The 23199-nt window shown below is 42.8% G+C and overlaps 1 protein-coding gene across 14 annotated transcripts in view; it reads right to left on the bottom strand.

Moving 5' to 3' along the window:
* The window catches only part of celf2 (cugbp, Elav-like family member 2), a 1088079-nt gene that overhangs the window by 102840 nt on the left and 962040 nt on the right, over positions 1 to 23199 (bottom strand). For all 14 annotated transcript variants that reach the window (XM_073066515.1, XM_073066516.1, XM_073066517.1 and 11 more), the window contains one exon: positions 12707 to 12755. In XM_073066515.1, coding sequence (XP_072922616.1) covers positions 12707 to 12755 — 49 coding nt within the window. The remainder of the gene's footprint in view (positions 1 to 12706; positions 12756 to 23199) is intronic.

Raw genomic sequence — 23199 nt, forward strand, 5'->3', positions numbered from 1 at the left:
AGCTTGTCTTCCACCGAACGAACACTGGATGGCAGCACCAAAAGAAGGAGCCAGCCCCCAACCCAGGATGGACTCCAGACTTCCCATCCCAGAACATCTGAGATGTCCTCTATAAATTTTTTTTTTAAACGGGTTTTCCCGTTCGGCACTGCCCTCCCTGCATCTCCTCCATTTCCCGCACGTCAACCCTTCTCCCATCCTCCCACCATCAAAACAGGGCCAACGACAGTGGTGTGGTCAGCGAACTTAAATATAGCACTGGAACAATGCTTAGCCTTACAGTATTAAATGTAAAGCATGCAGAGCAGGGGGCTAAGTACACAATCTTTTGGTACCCCTATGTTGGTGGTGACTGTTGAGGAGACATTGTTGCTAATCTGAACTGACTGGTGTCTGCAAGAGAGGAAATTGAGGATCCAGTTGCACGAGGAGGCATTGAGGCCTAGGTGTAGAAGCTTATTGGTTAGTTTTGAGGGGTTGATAGTGTTAAATGCAGAGCTGTAGTCAACGAAGAGCATCCTGATGTATGTACCTTCACGGGCCAGATATTCCAGGGTTGAGTGAAGAGCCAATGAGATGGCATCTGCTGTGAACCTCTTGCACCAGTAGGCACACTGGAGTGGGTCCAAGTCACTCCTAAGGCAGGAGTTGATATGTTTCATCACTATCCTCACAAAGCACTTCATTACAGTGTACAATAGTTATTCAAGCAGATTACCATGTTCTTAATAAGCAGCGGTATAATTGACACCTGCTTGAAGCAGGTGGGTATCTCAGTCTGCTGAAGCACATGGTTAAAGATATTGGTGAACACTCCTGCCAGATCTTTTGTATCGGCCAGGTATCCTGTCTGGGCCAGATGCTTTCTGTGGGTTCGCCCTCCTGATGATCTCAGCTCAGCCTCAGAGACTGAAATCACTCGGTCATCAGGGGTTCTGGGATTTCATGAAGGTGTCTCTCCATGTTTTCAAGGTCATAGCAAACAAAAAAGGTGACAGAGCTCATTTGGGAGTGAAACCTTGTTGCATCTGTGCCACTTGGTTTCACTTTGTAGGAGGTGATAGCATTTAAGCACTGCCACAGCTGCCGAGCATCCTTCAGAGATTCAAGTTTGGTCCGGAATCTCTACTTCACAAGTGAGATGGCTTTCTGGAGATCGTACCTAGACCTCTTGTATTTTACTTGGTCGGTCATCAGTCCTGAACAACAATGATCTAGCCCTCACCAGATTGTGGATCTCACAGTTCACCCAAGGCTTCTTAGTTGGGGAAGACTCTAAATGACTTTGTGGGGACACACACATCTAGGACTGTTCTTATACAATCCGTGACAACTATGGTGTATTCATTCAGATCCTCTGACAAATTCTTGAACAGTGCAGTTCACCAACTTGAAGCAATCCCGTAACTGTTCATCTGCCTCCCGCAAATACCTCTTTGTTGTCCTTACTCCTGGAGCCTTGCTCTTTAGTCTTTGTCTGTATGCAGGTAGGAGGAGGACAGATAAATGATCAGATTTCCCAAAATATGATCCAGGGATCGAATGGTTGGCATTCCTTATGGTGGTATTGCAGTGGTTGAGTGTGTTGGGACCCCTGGTGCTGCAGGTGATATGCTGATGATAACTGGGCAGAGATTTCTTCAAACAAGCCTGACTGAAGTCCCTGACAATGACTTCAGCAGCATTCAGTACCTCGAGTGCCTGCTTAACATCGGCCTCAGGCGGTATGTAAACTGTGGTCAGAATTACAAAGAAGAATTCTCTTGGTAAGTAGAACAGTCGGCTCTTAATCATTAGATGCTCTAGGTTGGGGAAACAAGAGTACAACAAGACCACTGTGTCGGAGCACCACAAAGAGTTACTCATGAAAGATCGGCCCCCAGCTTTTGCCTTCTACAAATCAGCAGTCTGGTCCACCCAGTGTATTGAGAAGCACTTGGGTCTTACTGATGTATCTGGTGTGTCTTTAGTTAGCTATGTCTCCATGAAATACTGAAACAGCAATCCCTCATTTTCCTCCAATACAACAATTTTGCCCTTGGGTGATCAGTCTTGTTCTCCAGCAACTGTACATTTGCTAAGAAGATACTGGGTAGAGGAAGTTTCATACCCTAGCACTTTAGTCTGGCTTGGAGTCCTCTCCTCCTCCGTCTTCTGGACATGGCGATGTACCTTTGTCCACTTAAATTGCATGCTTGAGAGCTAAGACCACTGAGACCTTCAGAAGATCATAAAATTGCCTGCTCATATGATGGTTCAAAAGTACATTACTTAAAGGGAAATTACAGGCTACAGATTGCAGTGAGAGTAGTTCAGAAGAAGTATACTTAGAAGTTTTGTAAGATGCCCACAAAGCATCTGTGTTTCACCAACACCAACTTAACAGAAGACCTCCCTTACACTGATAAAACACAGATTGGAGGACACTTTCACCATCTCCAAGAAGATTCTATCACTAAGTGTATCTTTCCCTTCCCACTCCTCTCCACTTATTGTAGGGATCATTCTCTACATGACTTCCCATGTCCACTCGTTCCTCCCCACTGATCTACCTTCTGGTACTTATCCTTGTAAGCGTGACCATCCTGAAACAATCCTTCCAGGTGAGGTGACACTTCACCTGTGAGTCTGTTGGGGTCACCTACTGTATCTCTGCTCCTAGTGCTACCTCTTTTACATTGATGAGATCCAGAATGGAGGACCACTTCCTTTGCTTTGCCCGCCACGGAAGGCAGGATCTCCCGGTGGCTACCCAATTCAGTTCAACTTCCCATTCATGTACTAACATGACTGTTGATGGCCTCCTCTATTGTCACAATGAGGTCTAACTCAGGTTGGATGAGCAATACCTCTTATTCTGTCTGGGTAGCCTCCAACCAGATGGCATGAACATCAATTTCTCCAACTTCCGTTAACTTCTTCCACTTTCCCTTTCCCAATCTGGTCACCCTCTCACCCCTTCTCTTCTTCTCATCTGCCCATCACTTCCCTCCGGTTCCTTTCCTTCTTCCTTTTATTCCATGGTTCATTGAGCTCTCCTCTTCCATTCCTTCTTCTTCAGCCCTTTACATCTTCCACCTATCACCTCTCCACTTCATCCCACCCACCCACCTTCCTCCTCACCTGGTTTCAACTACCACCTGCCAGCTTGTACTCCTTCCTCGCCCCTTTCTTATCCGGACTTCTGCCCCCTCCCTTACTAGTCCTGATAAAGGGTCACATCCCAAAACACCGATTGCATATTCACCCCTGTTGATGCTGCTTAACTTGCTGAGTTCCTTCTGCATTTTAATTTTTTAATTTAGAGGTAGAGCACTGTAACAGGCTCTTCCAGCCCAACAAACCTGTGCCGCACAATTATACCCATGTGACTAATCAACCTACTAACCTGCACATTTTTGGAATGAGGGAGGAAACCAGAGAACCCAGAGGAAACCCAGACAGTGACAGGGAGAGCGTACAAACCCTTACAGGCAGCCGTGGAATTGAACCCAGGCTGCTGGCACTTGTGTGCTAACCGCTATGCTACCATGTGTGTGACTCAGGACTTCCGGCATCTGCAGAATCCTTTGTACAGGTACCCCGAGTACAATGAGTGGCAAACCAGAAGAGGCAATGTTCGAGCTGTATTGTTGGCTTCAGAGGAATTAAATAGACAAAGCAATCAAGCACATGATCATCATATCAAAGAAACAAAGAGTGACCAGGAAATCAGAAATAAATTACAGGAAACTGAAGAAAAACACGTAGAAGATTGCTATCCCATAGCAAGGGACTGACTACTTCAATCCAGCCACTTTATTTACAGATTTTGGCATTCAATACAGATTCAAAGGTATTACAAAGCAGCAAGCTATGAATGGGTTAAATCACTCTTACTACAAACCAAACCTTTTGCAAGAAGCCAGAATATTCAGGAAACTAGAACACATTCACTGTGGTAAAACAGTGGAATAAAACAACCTGAAACATAATCTCACAGGTTCCTAAACTGTTCTTGTTCAGTAATAACATTGCATTTATATTGTGTCTTTTTTACATTGAAATATCTCAAAGGGGCCACATGCACTTCATGCAGAGAATGACTTTTTTGAAATGAATCACCAGCAAACAACAAGCACCTGAGAATCTCAAAACAAATATTATACATATATATAAATATATGTGGAGTTCTGATAGCAGCCGTTTATTAAATTGACTGTTGAGAATCCAGCAATACTCTGTCAGTAGTGTCTACACTTGATAGTCTTCAATGTGTATAGTAGAACAAGTTAGTGCAGCATTGATGTTCTGCCAGTCATCCATTCTCTGTTATATTTTCATTCACTATTTTTCATATGGCAAGACTAGAATTACGTACCTCCTTCACGTTGCCTTTTCACTATGAATCTTCCAGTTTTTAAACAGGCAAGTTTGACTTTGAGCAACACAGACAAAATGCTGGACCTCAGTACGTCAGGCAGCATCTACAGAAAGGAATGGTCATTTGACATGTTGGGCTGAGAGGGCTGGAATGTTCCAGCCCGAGAACCTTCATCAGGACCATTCCTCCTCCATCCACACTGCTTGACTTTCTGAGTTCCTCCATCATCTGTTTGCATTGCTCAAGATCTGCAGCATCTGCAGAGTCTCTTCTGTCCAAGTTTGGCTTTGCCACTTCAGACACCAAAAATCCTGGCTCTTTCTAGGGTGGTCAGCTCCAACTGCTATCACTCTCTTAGACCACCAATCAAATTGTGGACTTCCTGATCTATACAGCCGATTCATTTGCCTTTGTCTGGTAAGGTATTTATTTGGAGAAGGAAAACAGAGCAAGGAAGATCGGTACATTAACCTTTGGTAAGATAGCAGTGCATTTGAATGCAGCGGCCTCTCGGGGGCCAACCAAAGGTGCACTTTTCTTTTTAAAGTGTGTATTTTTTTAATGATTATATGACTATACTGTACTCCAAGATCAATGGGTACAGCAGGTCTACTGCGTAAGTGATCTGTCCGTTGTTTGGAGCCACCGGCTGGGGTGTCAATGGACCTGGCAGACAAGTCGGAGAAGGAGAGTCCAGCGGTTGGCTGGGAGGAGGAGAAGCCGGTGCACGGGCTGGAGAATGTTTGGAGGAGCTGACCTGGGTGCGGACTGTACTGCTGCTCAAAGACATTGGAGTTGGCGCATAACGTTTCTCCTGTGGTCGCCAGACCCTGTTGGACATTGATGACGTGCAATGCAGCAAGCCTGTTTCCCTTGTTTGGTGGGGAGACAGGCGATGAACAAGCTGCGTGGTCTCAGCGGCAGCGAGCGCTAAGCCTCAAGCTGTGGGCTTGCCTGCTGCTGCAGTCCAGGTGAGCTGACGTTGGAGGTGGTGGAGTGTGGAAGTCTTGCTGGGTTGGGAGCTGGCCTCTCCAATCAGTGCTGCCCTCCACTGTTCAATCGGTGGAAGGACAGGCTGGATTGCCGGGAGCTGCACCATCAATTTGCACGTCACTCAGGGGGTTGGTCTGTACAAGTGATTTCTTGCCTAATGATGTGTGCGTGTGTTTTCCTCTCTTGCACTCTTGCTATTTTGAATGTATGTTATGCACTTGGGCCCCAAAAGAATGCTGTCTCGTTTGACTGTATCCATCTATGGTCTGAATGATAATTAAACTTGATTTGATTTGATTTGAAGGCCGGGGATCTTGGAATGTATCTCCAGAGAAGCAACAAAGCCTGTTGATCCCTCTGGGGCCTCAATCGTTGGACGTTCCTTTAGAACAGAGATGAGGAGGAAGTTCTTTAGCCAGAGGGTGGTGAATTCGTATAAGTCATTGCCAAAGACATCTGTGGAGGCCAAGTCATTAGACATATTTAAAGTAGAGATTGATAGGTCCTTGATTAGTAAGGGTGTCAAAGCTTACAGGGAGAAGGCAGAAGAATGGAGTTGAGAGGGATAATTGAACTTAACTAGGAGCAGGATGGGAACTGGAGTGATGGGGCTGAAGGTGAGGTAGTTGGTTTAAAAATAGAAGCAGTGTGTAGTGAGACTGCTAGCAAAGAGAGGCTGATGATTGGGCAAAATTGCAGTCATTAGAATGAGTTACAGTGTAAAACGGTGACAAAATTGAAAAGGATGATGAATACACAAATTAAGGTATTATATTTCAATACACACAGTATAGGGAATAAACTTGTAGCACAGTTACATCTTGGCATGTATGACATTGTGGGTATCACTGAATCATAGCTGAAAGAAGATTATAGGTAGGAGCCTAATGTATAATGATACACATTGTATCGGAAGGATAGGCAGGTAGACAGAAGGGGACAGGGTGGAGTTGTTGGTAAAAAATGAAATCATTAGAAAGAGATGACAAGGTGCCACATATGAGGCTGCTGAACATGGTTAAGAGCCCAGGGTATAACAGGCAAGATATTAGCATGGATAGACCATTGGCTGATTAGCAGGAGACAAAGAGTGGGAATAAAGGAAGACTTTTCTTGTTAGGTGCCGGTGACTAGTGGTATTCCACAGGACTCTGTGTTGGGACCACTTCTGTTTACATTATATGTCAATGATTGGAAGATGGATTGCTGGCTTTATGGCCAAATTTGTGAACGATATGAAGATAGTTGGAGAGGCAGATGGTTTTGAGGAAGCAGAGAGGCTACAGAATTACTTAGACAGATTAGGAGAATGGGCAAAGAAGTGGCAAATGGAACATAGTGTTGTAAAGTGCATGGTAATGCACCCTGGTAAAAGAAATTAAAGCATAGTCTATTTTCTAAATGGAGAGAAATTCAAAAATCTGAGGTGCAAAGGGATATGGGACTCCTCGTGCAGGATTCCTTAAAGATTAATTTGCAGGTGGTAAATGCAATATTAGCATTCATTTTGAGAGGACTGGAATATAAAAACTACGGTGTAACTTTCAGGCTTGAAAAGGTATTGGTGAGGCCTCACTTGATGTATTGTGAGCAGTTTTCAGCCCCTCATCTAAGAAAGGATGTAGAGCGTTCAAAGGAGGTTCACGAAAATGATTCTGGGGTTGAAGACAGATAGATGGCGCCAGAGAACAATGCTACTTCATGTGACATCTTGCAGAGAATCCACTAAAAAGTGTTTCTTTCACTTCTTCTATGTCTTCTTTTTATTTTAAATGTGTTTCTGGTACTGTTAAGGCCTGTGATCTACAGTTTGGAGATCGATTGAGTGATCTGGCGCTTTGCTGTCTCTGAGAAGATTCCAGGAGGTGAGAGGTCTCGAGGCCATGAACGATGCACAAGCCGATGACTGACTCCATTTCTCCCAATCTCACTGATTAAAGCATCGAGGAAGACTGAAACATCAAGGCGAGTGTTCAGTGCCATTTACCAACTTCTCGCTCACTGCTGGCTGAGGAAGGTGCCCGCGTGTGATGACACGCTCGCTGCTCCTGAGGGAAGGCCCCTGCGTTTGAATGGTCTTTCCCTCTCCCCCCTGATGCTGTCGGAGGATGTCATTGAAGTTCTGGGTCTGTGATTAATGGAACTGCCTGCAGTTCAATTGGACCCGATTGGACTCTGCTCCTGTATCGTGGCCCAAGTCAGTCATGATGGAATGTCGGAGCAGATCCGACTGGCCAATTGGCTTTATCCTGCTCCTACATCTTATAAAATGATTAAGGTAACATGGAGGTGACCTGCCTTATTGGCCTCAGCATAGAATACAAATATAGAGGTGTCTAGTTTGGCCATATTTTGAGTACTGTGCACAGTTCTGGTCAGAGTTTGCATAAAATTTACCAAGATGTTTCCACTGATGGAGACTTGTAGTTATGAGAGGACTGCCTTATTTCCTTGAGAACAAAGGAAGGATTGAAGGTCCAGTGGCCTCATTATTAGGTACAGCTGTACACTTGCTCGTTAATGCAATTATCTAATCAGCCAAACACATGGTAGCAACTCAATGCATAAAACATGCAGATATGGTCAAGAGATTTATTTGTTGTTCAGACTAAACATCAGTATAGGGAAGAAATGTGATTTAAGTGCCTTTGACCGTGGAATAATTTTTAGTGTCAGACAGGGTGGTTTGAGTATCTCAGAAACTGCTGATTTCCTGGTATTTTCGTGCACAACAGTCTCCGGAGTTTATGCAGAATTGTGTGAAAAACAAAAAACATCCAGTGAGCACGAGTTCTCTGGGACAAAAATTCCTTGCTAATGAGAGAGGTCAGAGCAAAATGGTTCAAGCTGACAGGAAGGCGACAGTAACTCAAATAACCACGTGTTTGAACTGTGAGCATCTCTGAACGTACAACACGTCGATCCTTGATGTGGACGGGCTACAGCAGCAGAAGACCATGAACAGACACTCAGTGGCCACTTTTCTGGGTACAGGATGTACCTAATAAAATGGCCACTGAGTGTATATTGCCTTCATTGTCTAAAGACCGGAACTCGCAACCCAAAAGCACTGTGGGAGTACTTTCACAGGAAGTGCCACAAAGATTATGAAGTTAGGTCACCCTGTACCTTCTTGAGAACACTTAGGGACAGACAATAAATATTGACATTGTCCATCCAGATCACAAAAATAAATTTCATAGTAGATCGAGGGGAAATTTCCTGCACACATAAACACTAACTCACAATTTCACTCTTTTTGCACCATTTATCTTTTATATTTCTTATTATAACTTGTCATTTTTATATCAGCTGCTGCAAAACAACAAATTTCATTACGTACAGTATGTCAGTGACAATAAACCTGATTCTGATTCTAAACTGTATGAAATGATGGGAGACCGCGACAGGTTTAGCAGAAAGGATCAATTTCCCCTTCATAGAAAGGACAGTGAAAAGGTACAAAGGTTTAAATTAATTGGCAGAAGGACTAGAGAGGAATCGAAGGAACAGTATTTGATGGGTTAGATGAGCTTTATTTGTCACAAAACGTCAAAAACATCAAAGGATGCAGTGAAATATGTCATTTGTGTTAATGATCTACACAGTCCGAGAATGTGTTGGGGGCAGCCCACAAGTGTTCCCATGCTTCCGGTGCCAACATGGCACGCCCAGAACTTACTAACCCTAACTTGTTTGTCTTTGGAATGCAGGACGAAACTGGAGTACCCAAACGAAATCCATGCCATCACGGGGAGAACGTGCAAACTTCTACAGACAGGAGTGGAAACTGAATCCCGGTCTTAGGGTAAAGCATTATGCTAACCGCTGTGCCAGCCACATTTCATTCAGGATGCTATGGGTCTGGAACGCCCTCCATGACTGAACAGTGGTAGCGGCTGACCAAGTGGTTAAACAGCCTTGACCTGCACGACAATGAACCAGGAGCTGTGTCATGGCCTCTTGTCTAGGATGACCATTTTGGACTGAATGGCCTCATTCTGTGCCATGTGTTTCTAATGATTTCCCTGGTTGCCAAGTAAGTTGATCACATAATTGTCAGTAGAGCTGTTCTCTCTTTGTTGATTTGATGGATACTGCCTGCTTTCTCTTCAAGGGATGGAAATATTACTCATCTCTTCTTGAATCCTTCACTTCATCCTGCAATACAGAAACTGGCTACGACTCTGGCTAGTAATCAGACACTGTAGAAACAGCAGCTAAATTGTCTCATTTAATTAACTAGCTTCCTGTTTCTTAATGTCAGCATATGGCATCTAATTACTGTCTAAAAATTCATAAGCCTCCTCGTTATGAATTTTTATGACAGCTTAATCTTTAATTGGTATTACCCCAAAACACTGTCTTTTTTGCATTAATTTGCTTTAGAAAATGCAATATTATTCATCAAACAATTTAAAGCGCATTGTTTCAAAGACCACAGTATTCATCCTGAAAAGAAGATTTGAGATAAGAAACAGAAACCATGCATCTGCTTCACTTGTGGTTTTGGGACTCACTGATGGGCACTTTTTGACAGGCAGCTTGTGCCAGATATAAAATTGAAAGATTCATCAATCCCTCACAAAGAGCGCAAGGTCAAGGCAATGCAATTACATTCTAAAGAAATCAATTAGCTAGAGTTAAAACTCTACTGCCCTTCTTTATTAGAACATGGCTGCAGGAGTTCTCCAAATACGTAGCAAGGCTCATTCCAGAGACGAAGAACCTACTCAGAGGCAAAATTCATAATGTTTCCTGGGGCATGAAAACTTGACCAAATGTACAAGGAACTACCAAGTGTGAAATTAAGATGGTTGAAGGTTTGTATGCATCAGCGGTTTGGTATACATTTCTGCGTGAGCTTGCCGAACAAGGTGAGTTTTATGCTCTGTGTCCATGCAGGCAGGATGTGGATTATGACTGACAAAGCTGGTCATTAACAAGTAATTATGATAGTCAGCAGAATGTTATTGTTTATTGCTAAGGGAATTGAATATGAAAGTAGGGAGGTTATGCTTTCATTATACTGGGCATTGGATTTGATTAGCTGTATTTGTCACATGCACACCAAGGCATACAGGGAAATGTCTCGCTTGCCTCAATGACCAACACAATCCGGGGTGTGCAAGTGTCATAACCATAAGACAAAGGAGCAGAAGCCAGCCATTCGGCCCATTGAGTCTGCTCCGCCCTTACTAACCCATAAGCCTTTGGGATGTATGAGGAAACCGGATCACCTGGAAGAAGCCCATGTCAGATAGCGGCAGAACTGATCCCAGGTTGCTGGCACAGTAACAGCGTAACACTAACTGCTACACTAACGTGCCAAGAGAGCACATCTGGGGGATTGCTCTCCTCATTTAATGAAAGATGCTAATGCGCAGGAACCTACTCAGAGGTTTACTAGAGTAGTACCTGGAGCAGCAGACTGGCCCATGAGGGAATGTGAATAGGCTAGGATTGTATCTGCTGCAGTTTAGAAGAGTAAGAGGGGGACTTGATCAAAATGTGACCCGGAAGGTGTATGTGGAAAGGGTATTCTCACTTGTTGGGGAACCTAGAGCTGGGGGGGGGGGGGGTTCACTGATTACAATATAAATGGTCATCTATTTAAGTTGGAGATGAAGCAAGCATTTTTCCCCTCAGATGGTCATGAAGCTTTAGAATTCTCTCATAGCAGAGTCTTTAATATTTTTAAGCAATAGATAGATGGATATTTGATAAAAATGAGGGTGAATGGTTAATCTGGGTAGGCAACAATGTGGAGTTGCGATTAAAATGCAATTAATAATCATCTGATTAAACAGTCAGGCAGACTTCAAGGGCTTGAGTGGCCTTTCCCGGCTCTTAATTCCCAAAATTGTATTTGGTCCTGGTCCAAAACCTTGACAGGTATCCTCATTGGGATGGAGGCCCCAATGTGGGGTCAGACATATCTTTGTGCGTTCGTGTACTAGGTTACAAAACTGGACACTAGATGGGCTGAAAGAGACCTTGCCTCCATCTAATGAGTTTTCCCAGATCTTGGCTGATTGACAAAATGCGGTAGAGTGTGAACCACATTTTAATGTCATGAGGAACTCTCCAAAAGATAAGGAAGGAAGCATATATTAAGGAACAGGACAAATGCAGCCAACTCAAAAAATGCTTACATTTTTCACAAGTGTCATTACTATCACTGAGGAGGAGGTACAGGAGCCTGAACACACACTCAATGTTTCAGAAACAGCTTCTTACCCTCTGCCATCAGATTTGTGCACGACCCTGAATGCTACCTCACTATTGCCCTTTTTTCCTACATTTTTATTGTAACTTATAATAACTTTCTTTTTGTCTTTCATTGTACTGCTGGCACAAGACAACAGATTTCACAACATATCAGTGATTCTGATTCTGAAGTTATCTCCACCATACCTCGAGTATTGAATCTCTCCATCATTGCCTCAAACCCAGTGACAATGTCAGCTTCTTTGCCACTCTGCCTTCTCAACAAAACTTCTTTTTAATCACATTTCCTTATGTCTAAGGACAAGGAAAGCTCTGGCCATTATCTCCCAAACCTTCCCACAATCTAGGTCACATAGACCTTTATTCATCTTCCATTCACGTGCTCTCGCCGACTGTCTATGAAGCGCAGTGTTACATTTACCTCTGACACCTCCATGCTAGGTTAAGATGTCAAGAGATCTCGTTCCTGATCACAGATCAACAAACAATGTGCTAGAAGAACTCAGTGGGTCAAGCAGTGTCTAACGGGGATAAGGGGGCGGAAAGGACACAGGGTTTTGACCATCAACTTTGATGATTTCTTTCCCTCAGAAATGCCGCTCAACTTGCTGAGAGCAGATTGTGTGTTGCTCCAGATTCTAGATCTGCAGTCCCTTCAGTTTCCTGATCATAGACCATTGACTCTTGATGCATTTTATTTGAGTGTCAACAGCACAGATGTTTGATCTTACTTATTCCATTTTTAGTTCGTTTTTTTTTAGAAATACAGCACAATAACAGGCCATTCTGGACAATGAGCCTTTTGTGTGCCAATTATACCTATGTGACCAATTAACCTACTAACCCACATGCCTTTGGAATGTGGGAGGAAACCACCGCACCCAGAGGAAACCCATGTGGTCACAGGGGAGGATGTACAAATTCTTCACTGTGCCTCCCTGTGACTGTGCACAGTCAATGGCACACAGGCACTCACCAGTTATCTCGATGAGCTTTGAAATCATACCCACCTTCTCAGTCCGTCAGGAAAAAAAAAGGGACAGTGCTTTGAGAGGGCACAAAAATAAACTGAACAGTCATGAAAACCCAGCTCCCAGTCAGTGCCCATGCTTTGCTTACCATTTGACTTTTCACTGTCAGCAGGTTTCATTTGAATAGGATGGTGCATCTGAAACGAGAGAGAGAGAAATCAAATTATTCTTTGAAAACACAAAGCAAAATGAGTGCACCATCCCAACACAATTTTGAATATTCCCAGCTGAGTACTGCTGCAAAATAGCATCAGTTCTCTATTATTTAAAATCGCTAAACCATGAAAAGGCAATGGTTTAAATAAAAATGAATATTTTTTTTAAATATGAAATTTTCCCATCGTAATATGTTGCTTATCTGCACATTCATTTACTTCACTATAAGGGTTTGCATTGAATTACTTCCAGGCATTGGCTTCGTTCAGTCTTGTTGCATTTATAGGATGATTATCGTTTAGACAGGCTTGCTCTGTGCATGACGCTATTAATGCAGGTGATAGTGAACTGGTGGCACGTTTTAGATCTCTCCCAATTTTTGTATCAAGTTCAATACCCTGTTCTCAACAAATTCAATTTAAAATCATCGTCCTTGCCTTTTCTTTTGTAGCCTTGCCCCATTCAATCTTTGCAATTTTCTCCATTTCTGTGTACTCCAGGGTAGAAGAGCTAAAGAGGGTTGCAAACTCAGCTGGCTTCATCATGGGCACTAGCTTCCCCAGCATCCAGGCCAGCTTCAAAAGGTGATGCCTCAGGAAGGCAGCATCCATCATTAAGGATCCCTGTCACCCAGGACATGCCCACTTCTCATTGCTAACATTAGGGAGGAAGTACAATGGCCTAAAGACTCACACTCAATGTATTAGAAACAGCTTCTTCCACTTTGCCATTAGATTTCTGAATAGAAAATGAACCAACCCATGAACACAACCTCACTAATGTTGTTCTCTATTTACACTTTTACTTAATTTATATATATTTTTAAATTATAATTTATAGTTTTTTATGTATTCCATTGTTCTGCTGTCGCAAAACAACAAATTTCACAATGTAAGTCAGTAATAAAAAAAACCTGACACCGATTTTCCTTTCATTCCTTAGCTCCATCCGTTACTCTCTTTGCTTTCAAGCCATCAGTTGATATTAATGTCCACAGCCATCATTATCTTACTTTTTTCCACAGTAACACACACAAAATGCCAGAGGAATTCAGCAGGTTAGGCAACGTCTAAGCAGGGGAATTAGCAGTCGACATTTCAGGCTGAGGCCCTTTGTCAGGACTGGAAAGGAAAAGGAAGAAATGAGAATCAGAAGGTGGGGCAGGAGAGGGTGACGGGTAAAGCCAGGTGAGGGGGAAGGTAAGGGGGGGGGGGGGTGAAGTGAGAAGCTGGGAGATGATAAGTGGAAAAAGTCCTACTTCTTCCGTAGCTCTTCCGTAAACCCCTACTTTGAAACATAAATAGGATTGGTTTCTTTCATGGGTGACCAATCAACAGTTAAAGATTAGCTTTATTTGTCACAAGTATCAAAATATACAGTGAGATGTGTTGTTCAACAGGCAACACAGTCTGAAGGTGTGCTGGTGTAAGTGTCACCACACCAACAGAGTGTGCCCAAACTTACTATCCTGTACGTCTTTGGAACGTGGGAGGAAATCGGAGAACCGGTGTAGTCACAGGGGGAACATACAAGCTCCTTACAGGCGATGCCGGGAATTGAACTCTGCATTCTGGTGCTGTAAAGCATTACACTACTCTGTCACCCTAATAATTGGCGATGGCTGAGGAGAATGAATTCAAACGTTTGAATATTCTTCCCTTGGACAAACACTGGAATATTTCAACATTTTCTGCTGCGATTTCACATTTCCAGCATTTGAATTTATGTATTCTCCCCCTATTATTTATATATTGTACTGGAAGGTCCCAAGGCAATCTTGTCAGATGAAGGTTATGCTGAAAGAATATAAAACAATTGTGTTGTGCTTTTTTTTATAAACAAAAGCAAACATTTCTATTAGATTCAATATTGACCTATAACTATTCTGTACCTCATGCCCATTTGTTTCACTGTTGTAAATAATGGGCAATAAATCTAAGAAGGAAAATGTGTGAACCGTCCACCTCTATAAATCAGAGTTTAAAAAAATCAATATTTTAGTGCAGATGGTAAACAGCAGTCACTTTGTCACAAGTGAATAAAGTTAATGGCTGGCAGCTCACAAAGGAACAAAAAGTAGAAAGTAAAACACTATTAACAGGGCATTAATATTAAATGGAGAGCAGCCAAGCATTGCCAAGACTTGCAAACCATTTCAACTCTAGGACAGAAGAACACTTTCCCTTATTACAGCTCAACTCTCCCAGGAGTATAGTCTTTTATTGCTCCCTTCCCCTTACAAAGAAAAAGCTGCTTTCATAAGGATACAAGGATAAATGAGATGAGAGAGAAATGCAATGGAAAAGGTCAAGTAATACCGGCAGAAAAAACTTGGGCTTAGATGTGCTAACTCATGGAAGGCTTCACCTGTGATGAATAGTGCTGGGTGACTTCATCCTTGAAGAAAATGGCTCCAAAGGTACAAAGGAACACTTAACCTGGGAACTCTAAGGGTCATAAGCAGCGGCAACTAATAATTCTGTTTTAGAGCTGTCTTTGCATTCTGTGGTGAATTACTGACTGTTTTTCAACATTATGATTCCCAGTGCAATCCAAGATCTCCAGTCTGAATTCATTGGGTGGGTGGTGTACAAAGTACATATTCAGCCCACAGACACTGATCTTTGTCATTCCATGATGGGGGTGTATTTGTATACCCAATGTATTTTGTGGCAGCACGGTAGCATGGCGGTTACCACATGGCTTTACAGAGCCAGCAACAATATGTTACCGTAATAAACCAACGCTAGTTCCAATGTGACCCACCGTGATTCGAGAGCAGACTGAAACATCCCTGGCAAACCCATGTGGTCACACTGAGAGTTACAAGGGTGGCGCAGGAGGGCAGTGGTTCAATTCCTGCTGCTGCCTGTGACTGTGTGGGCTTCCTCTGGGGGCTCCAGCTTCCCTCCTACAGCCCAAAGAAATTTGGGTGAGGATTAGTGAGTTATGGGCATGCTATGTTAGCGTCAGGAGCATGATGACACTTGCAGTCTGCATAGAGCCAATCCTGATTTGAACTGACGCAAACTTCACCGTATGTTTCAATGTACGTGATAAATAAAGCTAATCTTTATCTTTCCTTCTCTTGTGCGCAATTCTGTGCTTTTTCATTATAAGTACAATAGAAAGACACATTTACGTATTGTATTTACAACACAGGACTCAACAATATCAGAAAACTAGCTGATCATCTCCAAAAATCTCATGATTCAGTACAGCAGGAATGGTGAATACATGAGATTCAGGCCTTTCGGATGTGCTCAGATTTTGGATATTCGGACAAGAGGCCTTCAACGTAGTTTTAAATTGGATTAATGTTAAAACTGAGAAATGTGGTACAAAATGGATGAAATAGCTGGCAGGGTCGATAACTAATAGTAATTTCAGTGCCAAAAACATGTTAGCCGCTATTCGAGGACTTAATGTTATGCTCGACGTTGGAGGTACAACTCTCTTGTCAGTACTGAGAAGTGGAACAAAAATAGAAAATAAAGGAGGATTCTGGACCCCAAACAGCTTCTCTTTTTGACAGATGCTATTTAACCTACTGAGTCAGAGTTATACAGTGCAGAAATGGTGAAGGTACTTCGTGATGGATGCAGTAGTATCTAGGTCCTTACGTTGCTGAAAAAGCATGCAGAGACTTGGACCAGTGAATCAAAGTAATGAGTAATGACAACTTGAGAACTTAACTTCAATTAAATAAATCTCAATGATCAAATAGATCATTATGAACACCCATCTGGTTAGCTATTAGCTTTCAAGGAAATCTGCCATCCTGACCCAGTTAGCTCCAGTTATGTGGCTGACTATTAACTGCCTCTGAAATGCGGGGGGAAATTAAGCATGGACATTAAAATGCCAACCTTGCAAGCAAAGTCAACATCTCATGAATAAATAAAATAAGCATTTTGCAATCGATGCATTGGAAATTGGTTGGGCAGATCCGGTAGGCGAATTCAGCTGTGAATTATATATTTCTGTGAGTGGAGGTTCTTTCAAAGCAACTGACGTTCCCGTGGAACTGAAAAGCACAGATTGTTTTTATTCAGCCATAGAACAGCGTGCCCTTGAAGAAATATTTTTCAGAACTTAAGGTTTTATTCAGTTAAGGACACACAAAGGAAAATGTTCTCTTGAAAAATGAGGTACGGATAAGTATTAGGTGGACCTTTGTACCAAAGAATGGAAAAGAGAAGGCAAATCTGGCAAGTTTTTCCATTTATCAAGCTCTTCACAATTTTAGGAAAAAGAAACATCATGGCGTAATTATATTGCTCCACAGAGCTCAATCAATAACCCACATTTGCTTCAATAAATCATCTTGCCTGGAAGCCTTTAAGAGTTCTACAGAGTTATCCTTTTACATCTCATTAAGAGCACCCAGTGGTGGCCTCTTAGACTGGGATTCGTGATGGCCCATTCTAATGAAGCAGGTGCCCATGAAACATTTAGCATCTGACAAACGAAGATTTAATGGGAGTGTGAGCGGAATAAAAAAAAACTGAAACGCACAAACTCATTCCCCACTTTTACTGAAATGGAGAAGATTAGAAATTAAGTCTTTGGTTTGATACAACACAGAAACAGGCCCACTAAGTCTGCACTGGTCATCAACCACCAATCCTATTTTATTCTTTCCACATACCTATCAACTCTCCTCCAGATCCTACCACTCAGCTGTAAAACTAGGGGCAATTTGCAGTGGACAATTAACCCACCAACTTGCATGTTGTTGGGACATGGGAGGAAATCGTAATTCCTGAGGGACAACCTGCATGATGACATGGAGAACATGGAAACACCACACAGTCCGCACCAGAGTACATGGAAACTATTACTGACAATCACAAATGATGACTTAGTAAAAATGTATTCCAAAAGTAAGTGCAAACTAACTTGAAACTTTTCATCTTCATTATTTCTCTCACCCTTCTCTGGTGCCCCTCCTCCTTCCCTTTCTTCCACTCTTCTCTCCTAACAAATTTCTTCTTTTTCAGCCCTTCACCTTCCAGCTTCTTACTTCATTTCACCACTCCACCCAACCACCTTATCCCTCAACTGGCCTTGCCTATCACCTACCAGCTTGTAAAAAGAGGAACGAGGTAAGGTAGCACTCTAGGGCAAGACTTGTGGGCTGCTCAGCATAATCCTCACTGATTTGATTTGATGTAAACGACAAAATTCACTATAGGCTTCAATGTTAATGTGACAAATAAAGGAAAAATGAGTAGTCAAGGTCTTACCTGCAGGGTAAAGGGGTCAAAACTCGAGTGTGTAGGTTTAAAGGGAGAAGGGAAAGATTGAAAAGGGATCCGAGGGGTAAATTTTCCAGACAGAGGATGGTGAGTATACAGAATGAGCTGCCAAAGAAAGTGGTAAAGGCATGCACAATTGCAACATATAAAAGACATTCGGACAGGTACGTGAGATGGAAAGGTTCAGAGGGATATGAGCCAAATACAAGCAAATGGGTTGGCAAGGGTGTGTTGGGCCAAAGAGCCTGTTTCCATGCTGTTTGGCTCTGTGATTCTACATAACTTCTAGAGGATAGCAACAGGAAAGCAATGGGCTTGGCAATGAAACCTGAGTTCATGTGCGACATGAATAGAATGGAAGAAACAAAAGGATTGGGACTTGGGGAGAAAGATCACTGGAGGCCACTTCTCCTCCTGACCCTCTACCACCATTCAAATATCATGGTCTATCTGTGATCCTTCTGCAAGATCACAAAACCCTTCCCAAGGCGTGGAGTCCAGAACTAATCATGACTTTGCACCCTGCACCATTCTATCTACTCTTGTCATCTGGACACAAGGCTATCACTTGACTATGCTTTCTTCTTACAGTCTGCACCTGTTCAGGATATTTTTACAATGCAACTACCACCAATTTATAAAATGTTTCAGCATGCAGGAAGCTCACTGTGCCCTCCATTTTGCCAACCTCACATTTGTCCCCACTGAGATCTACTCTATGTATTAATATCTCCTTGTAATGCTTACACTGCTTATAATATGGCATATTGGCGTGTCACTGGCAAACCTAGGTGCATAACAATCTCCTTCATTAGCAACGTTGGTCATAAAATGGTGAATGTTTTAAGGCTCTAACACTGATCACTGGGGATACCACTTGTCGCAACCTGCCGTTTTGTGAACCAACCCTGTCTCTTATTCAGTCCCTTGCCAATCAGCTGATCAGGAAATAAACAAAGTGCCTTCAGGTCTATTAGCGTCAACTTGACTCAATATTATGACGGGTATAGATATAATAAGTGCAAGCAGGCATCTGCCACTGAGATCGGGTAAGATCAGAACTAGAGGTCATGGGTTAAGCGCAAATGGTGAAATATTTAAGGGGAACCTGAGGTACAGCTTCTTAACTCAGAGGGCAGTGTGTGTGGAATAAACTGCCAGTGGACGTGGTAATGCTAGCTTGATTGCAAACTTTAAGAGAAGTTTGGATAAAACCATGGTTGGGAGGGGTAAGGAGAGCTATGATCCAGGTGCGGATCAGTGGGGCTAGGCAGAATAACAGTTCAGTATCGACAAGGTGGCCTGTTTCTGGGCTGTAGTTCTTTTATGACCCTAACGTCACTTATAAGGAATTCTATCAAATGCTCCATGCAAGTACAATTGTGTGCAGTTCTACTCAGCTACCTACAGGAAAGATATCAATAAGATTGAAAGAGTGCAGAGAAAATTTGGATGTTTATCTCTCTTTATATTTTCTTATTTAATCAGTTTATTTCCCTCCCTTCTTTTGGGTCTTCCTGGCCAGGGGAAACCTCAATAGGCAAGGGCGGAGGGCACATTGTGTGCAATGTAGTACAGGTTGGACATGGCTGCAGGACTCAGAATATCCACTACCAGGAGAAGCTTTCTTCTTCTTCTGCTTCTTCTCACCACCTCCACCCTTCTTGTCACCTTTCTTCTTGGCACCTGTACTATGTGTCTTGGGCTTGCTGCCTTTGGCAGGCATTATAAAAATGTTTGAATCACAGTATCCTCCTAGTCCTGATCGGGGCAATCATCTCTGCCTCCCAGTAACCAGCCTCTCCGGTTGTGGTTCCAGAACGATTAGCCACAAGGACCCTGACGTTGATATTTAACCCCGAGAAAATTTACAAGGATGTTTCCGGAACTTACAGGGAAGGACCGAATTTACAGGGAAAGATTGAAAAGAACATAGACCCTTTGGCTCACATTGTTATGCCGAACCAATTAAATTGGTCTTCAAATGCCTGACTGAACTAATTTCTTCAGCCTACACAATGTCCATATCCTTCCATTTTGCCTCACATTCATGTGCGGGTATCTAAATATCTCTCAAAAGTCTCTAATCCTTCTCCCTCTGTAACCACTCCAGGCACCCACCACTCTGTGTAAAAATCTTGCCCCTCTCATCTCCTTTAAAATGACCTCCTCTCACTTTAAATACATGCCATCTGGTAGTAGAGATTTCAACCCTTCGAAAAAGATATTGTCTGTTTACTCTTTCTATCCCTCTTATAAACCTCTACCAAATGTTCCCTCAGCCTCCGCTGCTCCAGAGAAAACAACCCAAGTCTGTCCAACCTCTCGTTATAGCATAGGCCCTCTAATTCAGGCAAGGTCCTGGTAAACCTCTACTGCACCTTCTCCAAAGCCTTGACATCCTTCCAATAATGGGGTGACCAGAGCTAATACTCCAGATGCAGTTTTATAAAGCAGCAACATAACTTCAATGCCTCGACTAATAAAGGCAAGCATGCCATATGCTTTCTTAACCACCCTAAAAATCTGTGTAGCCACTTTCAGAGAGCTTTGAACTTGACCCCCAAGATCCCTCTATTCATTAACACTGTTTAGAATTTTGCCCTTAACAGGGTATTCTCTCTTTGCCTTTGACCTATCAAGATGCAACACCACATTTGGCTGGATTAAACTCCATCTGCCATTTCTCCACCCATATCTACAACTGATCTACATCCTGTTGTATTATTTGCCAGTCAGCTATGCCATTCACAACACCACCAATCTTTGTATCATCTGTAAACTTCCTAACCCACTCATCTACATTTTCATCCAGATCATTTATATACATCACAGATTGCAGAGGTCCAAGTACAGACCCCTGTGAAACACACTAATCACAAACCTCCAGCTAGAATAAGTCCCTTTGACCACTATCCTGTCTTCCATGGGCAAACCAATTCTGAATTCAAATGGCAAATTCACCATGGATCTCATGCATCTTCATCTTCTAGCATGAGCCTCCCATGAAGGACCTTGTCAAACGCCTTACTAAAATCTATGTAAACAACATCCACAGCTCTACCCTCGTCACCTCACCAACAAACTTAATTAAGTTAGCCCTGCAAAAAGCCATCTAGCTCTGCCTATTTCGTCCATGGTTTTCCAAATGCTCATAAATCCTAACCCTAAGAATTCTCTCCAGTAACTTCCCTGCCACTGACGTGAGACTCACTGGTCTATAGTTTCCAGGATTAACCCTGCTTCCCTTCTTGGTTAAGTTAGGACTTTATTCCCTAAAGAGTAGGAGAATGAATGGAGATTTGATAGAGTATACAAAATTATGAGGGGCATAGATAGAGTAAATGTAAGCAGGCTTTTTCCACTGAGGTTGGATGAGACTAGAACTAGAGGTCATGGGTTAAGGGTGAAAGGTGAAATGTTTAAGGGGAACATGAGGGGGAACTTCTTCACTCAGAGGGTGGTGAGAGTGTGGAACAAGCTGCCAGTGGAAGTGGTGGACACGGATTCGATTTCAACATCTCAGAGAAATTCGGATAGGTACACAGATGGGAGGGTTATGGAGGGCTTTGCTCCAGGTACTAGGCAAGGTAATAGTTCGGCATGGACTAGATGGGCTGAAAGGCCTGTTTCTGTGCTGCAGTACTCTTTGGCTATGACTATTTTGTAAGCTTTACTTTGGATTTCCAGAATCTCGTGTGTTTAATATTGTGCTGTCTCTTTGGCAGCTTGTGGCTTTTGTCAGATCTACTGTAGCTCTTGCACTTAGTGGGACAAAGGATCTTCCTGAACATTTACCATTAACTCTTAGTCATTTAATCAACAGAAAGCTCACCATAGACCATCTCCACCTCATCACGTTGCAGTCAACATTTCCTGTGTCTAAATTAAAGACATTATTTGGTCTCTATCCCTTGCAAGCACAGGACCACACTCAATGTTAACATGATTTTGACTGGATAAATGTTAATTCAACAGTAAACTGTGAATAAAATTCAAATCAAAAGTCATTACCAGTAACATCTGCCGCATTCTATTTTCTAGATAGTCGCAGAAAAATATCCTGCTCCAAACTGATTGCAGTTTGACAAAATTGTTTATCACAAACTATGTGACTGTTAAAATTCCATCATTAAATGTATTATACCTTTACTATATACTTGCCTAATCCCTGCATTTATACATTTCACCACCTCATAACTGCTGCTAGGGCCATTCCCAAGTTCGACTGTCTGCTAACCTTCGTTATAACATCTTTTATGAATACAATGATTTTATTGATAGAAGATCACTCCCATCCATTTTTATCCTGTCTTTATTGTATACCATTCAATTCCCATTTCCAATTCCGTCCATCTTGCAGGAATATCTCAGGAATGCCAGGACAGTGACAAGAAGGTAGATGGTGAAAGCAACACTACCAATGAGGGAGGGGATGGTAAGAAGTGATGCAAGTATTTGAGATTCAGGTGAGATGACCTCTCGTAACTGAGAGAAATCACTCTAGAAGTCATGTATTCTGTTAACTCTTTAAACTTGAGCATGCAACATTCATAGCTTGTAAAGCTGACAATTGGCCAATTATAATCACCTCAATGGCTTGTCACCCTTCTCACAGGGTTACACTACATTATTAGATCAGGGGTCACATATAGGCCTGAATACATGAGAATGTACATAGATTAACTAGTCTGGGGGACGGTAAGCCTAAAGTCCCACACCAATAAGTTCATGAAATTCCTTTCAATCATTTAGTTCTTGAATCAACCAGCAAAAGCTTCATCACTATCTCAGTACAGCAACACCGTGCTGGAGGAACTCAGCAGGTCAGGCAGAATTCGTGGACAGGAATAAAGGATTGACGTTTTGGGCTGAGTCCCTTCATCAGGGATGGAAAGGAAGGGGGAAGAAACCAGAACAAGGAAGTGGGGGGGAGGGGGGGGAGAAGAAGGAGTACAAGCTGGCAGATGAGAGGTGAAGCCAGGTGAGTGGGAAGCTGGGTGGATGGGGAGAGGGGATGAAGTAAGAAGCTGAGAGGTTACAGGTGGAGAAGGTAAAGGGCTGAAGAAGGAGGAATCTGATAGGAGGGAAAGTGGACCACAGGAGAAAGGGAGGGAGGAGGGACACCAGGGGAGATGATGGGCAGGGAGATGATGGGAGAAGA

Source organism: Hemitrygon akajei, chromosome 14 (genome assembly GCF_048418815.1).
Source record: "Hemitrygon akajei chromosome 14, sHemAka1.3, whole genome shotgun sequence".
Taxonomy (NCBI): Eukaryota; Metazoa; Chordata; class Chondrichthyes; order Myliobatiformes; family Dasyatidae; genus Hemitrygon; species Hemitrygon akajei.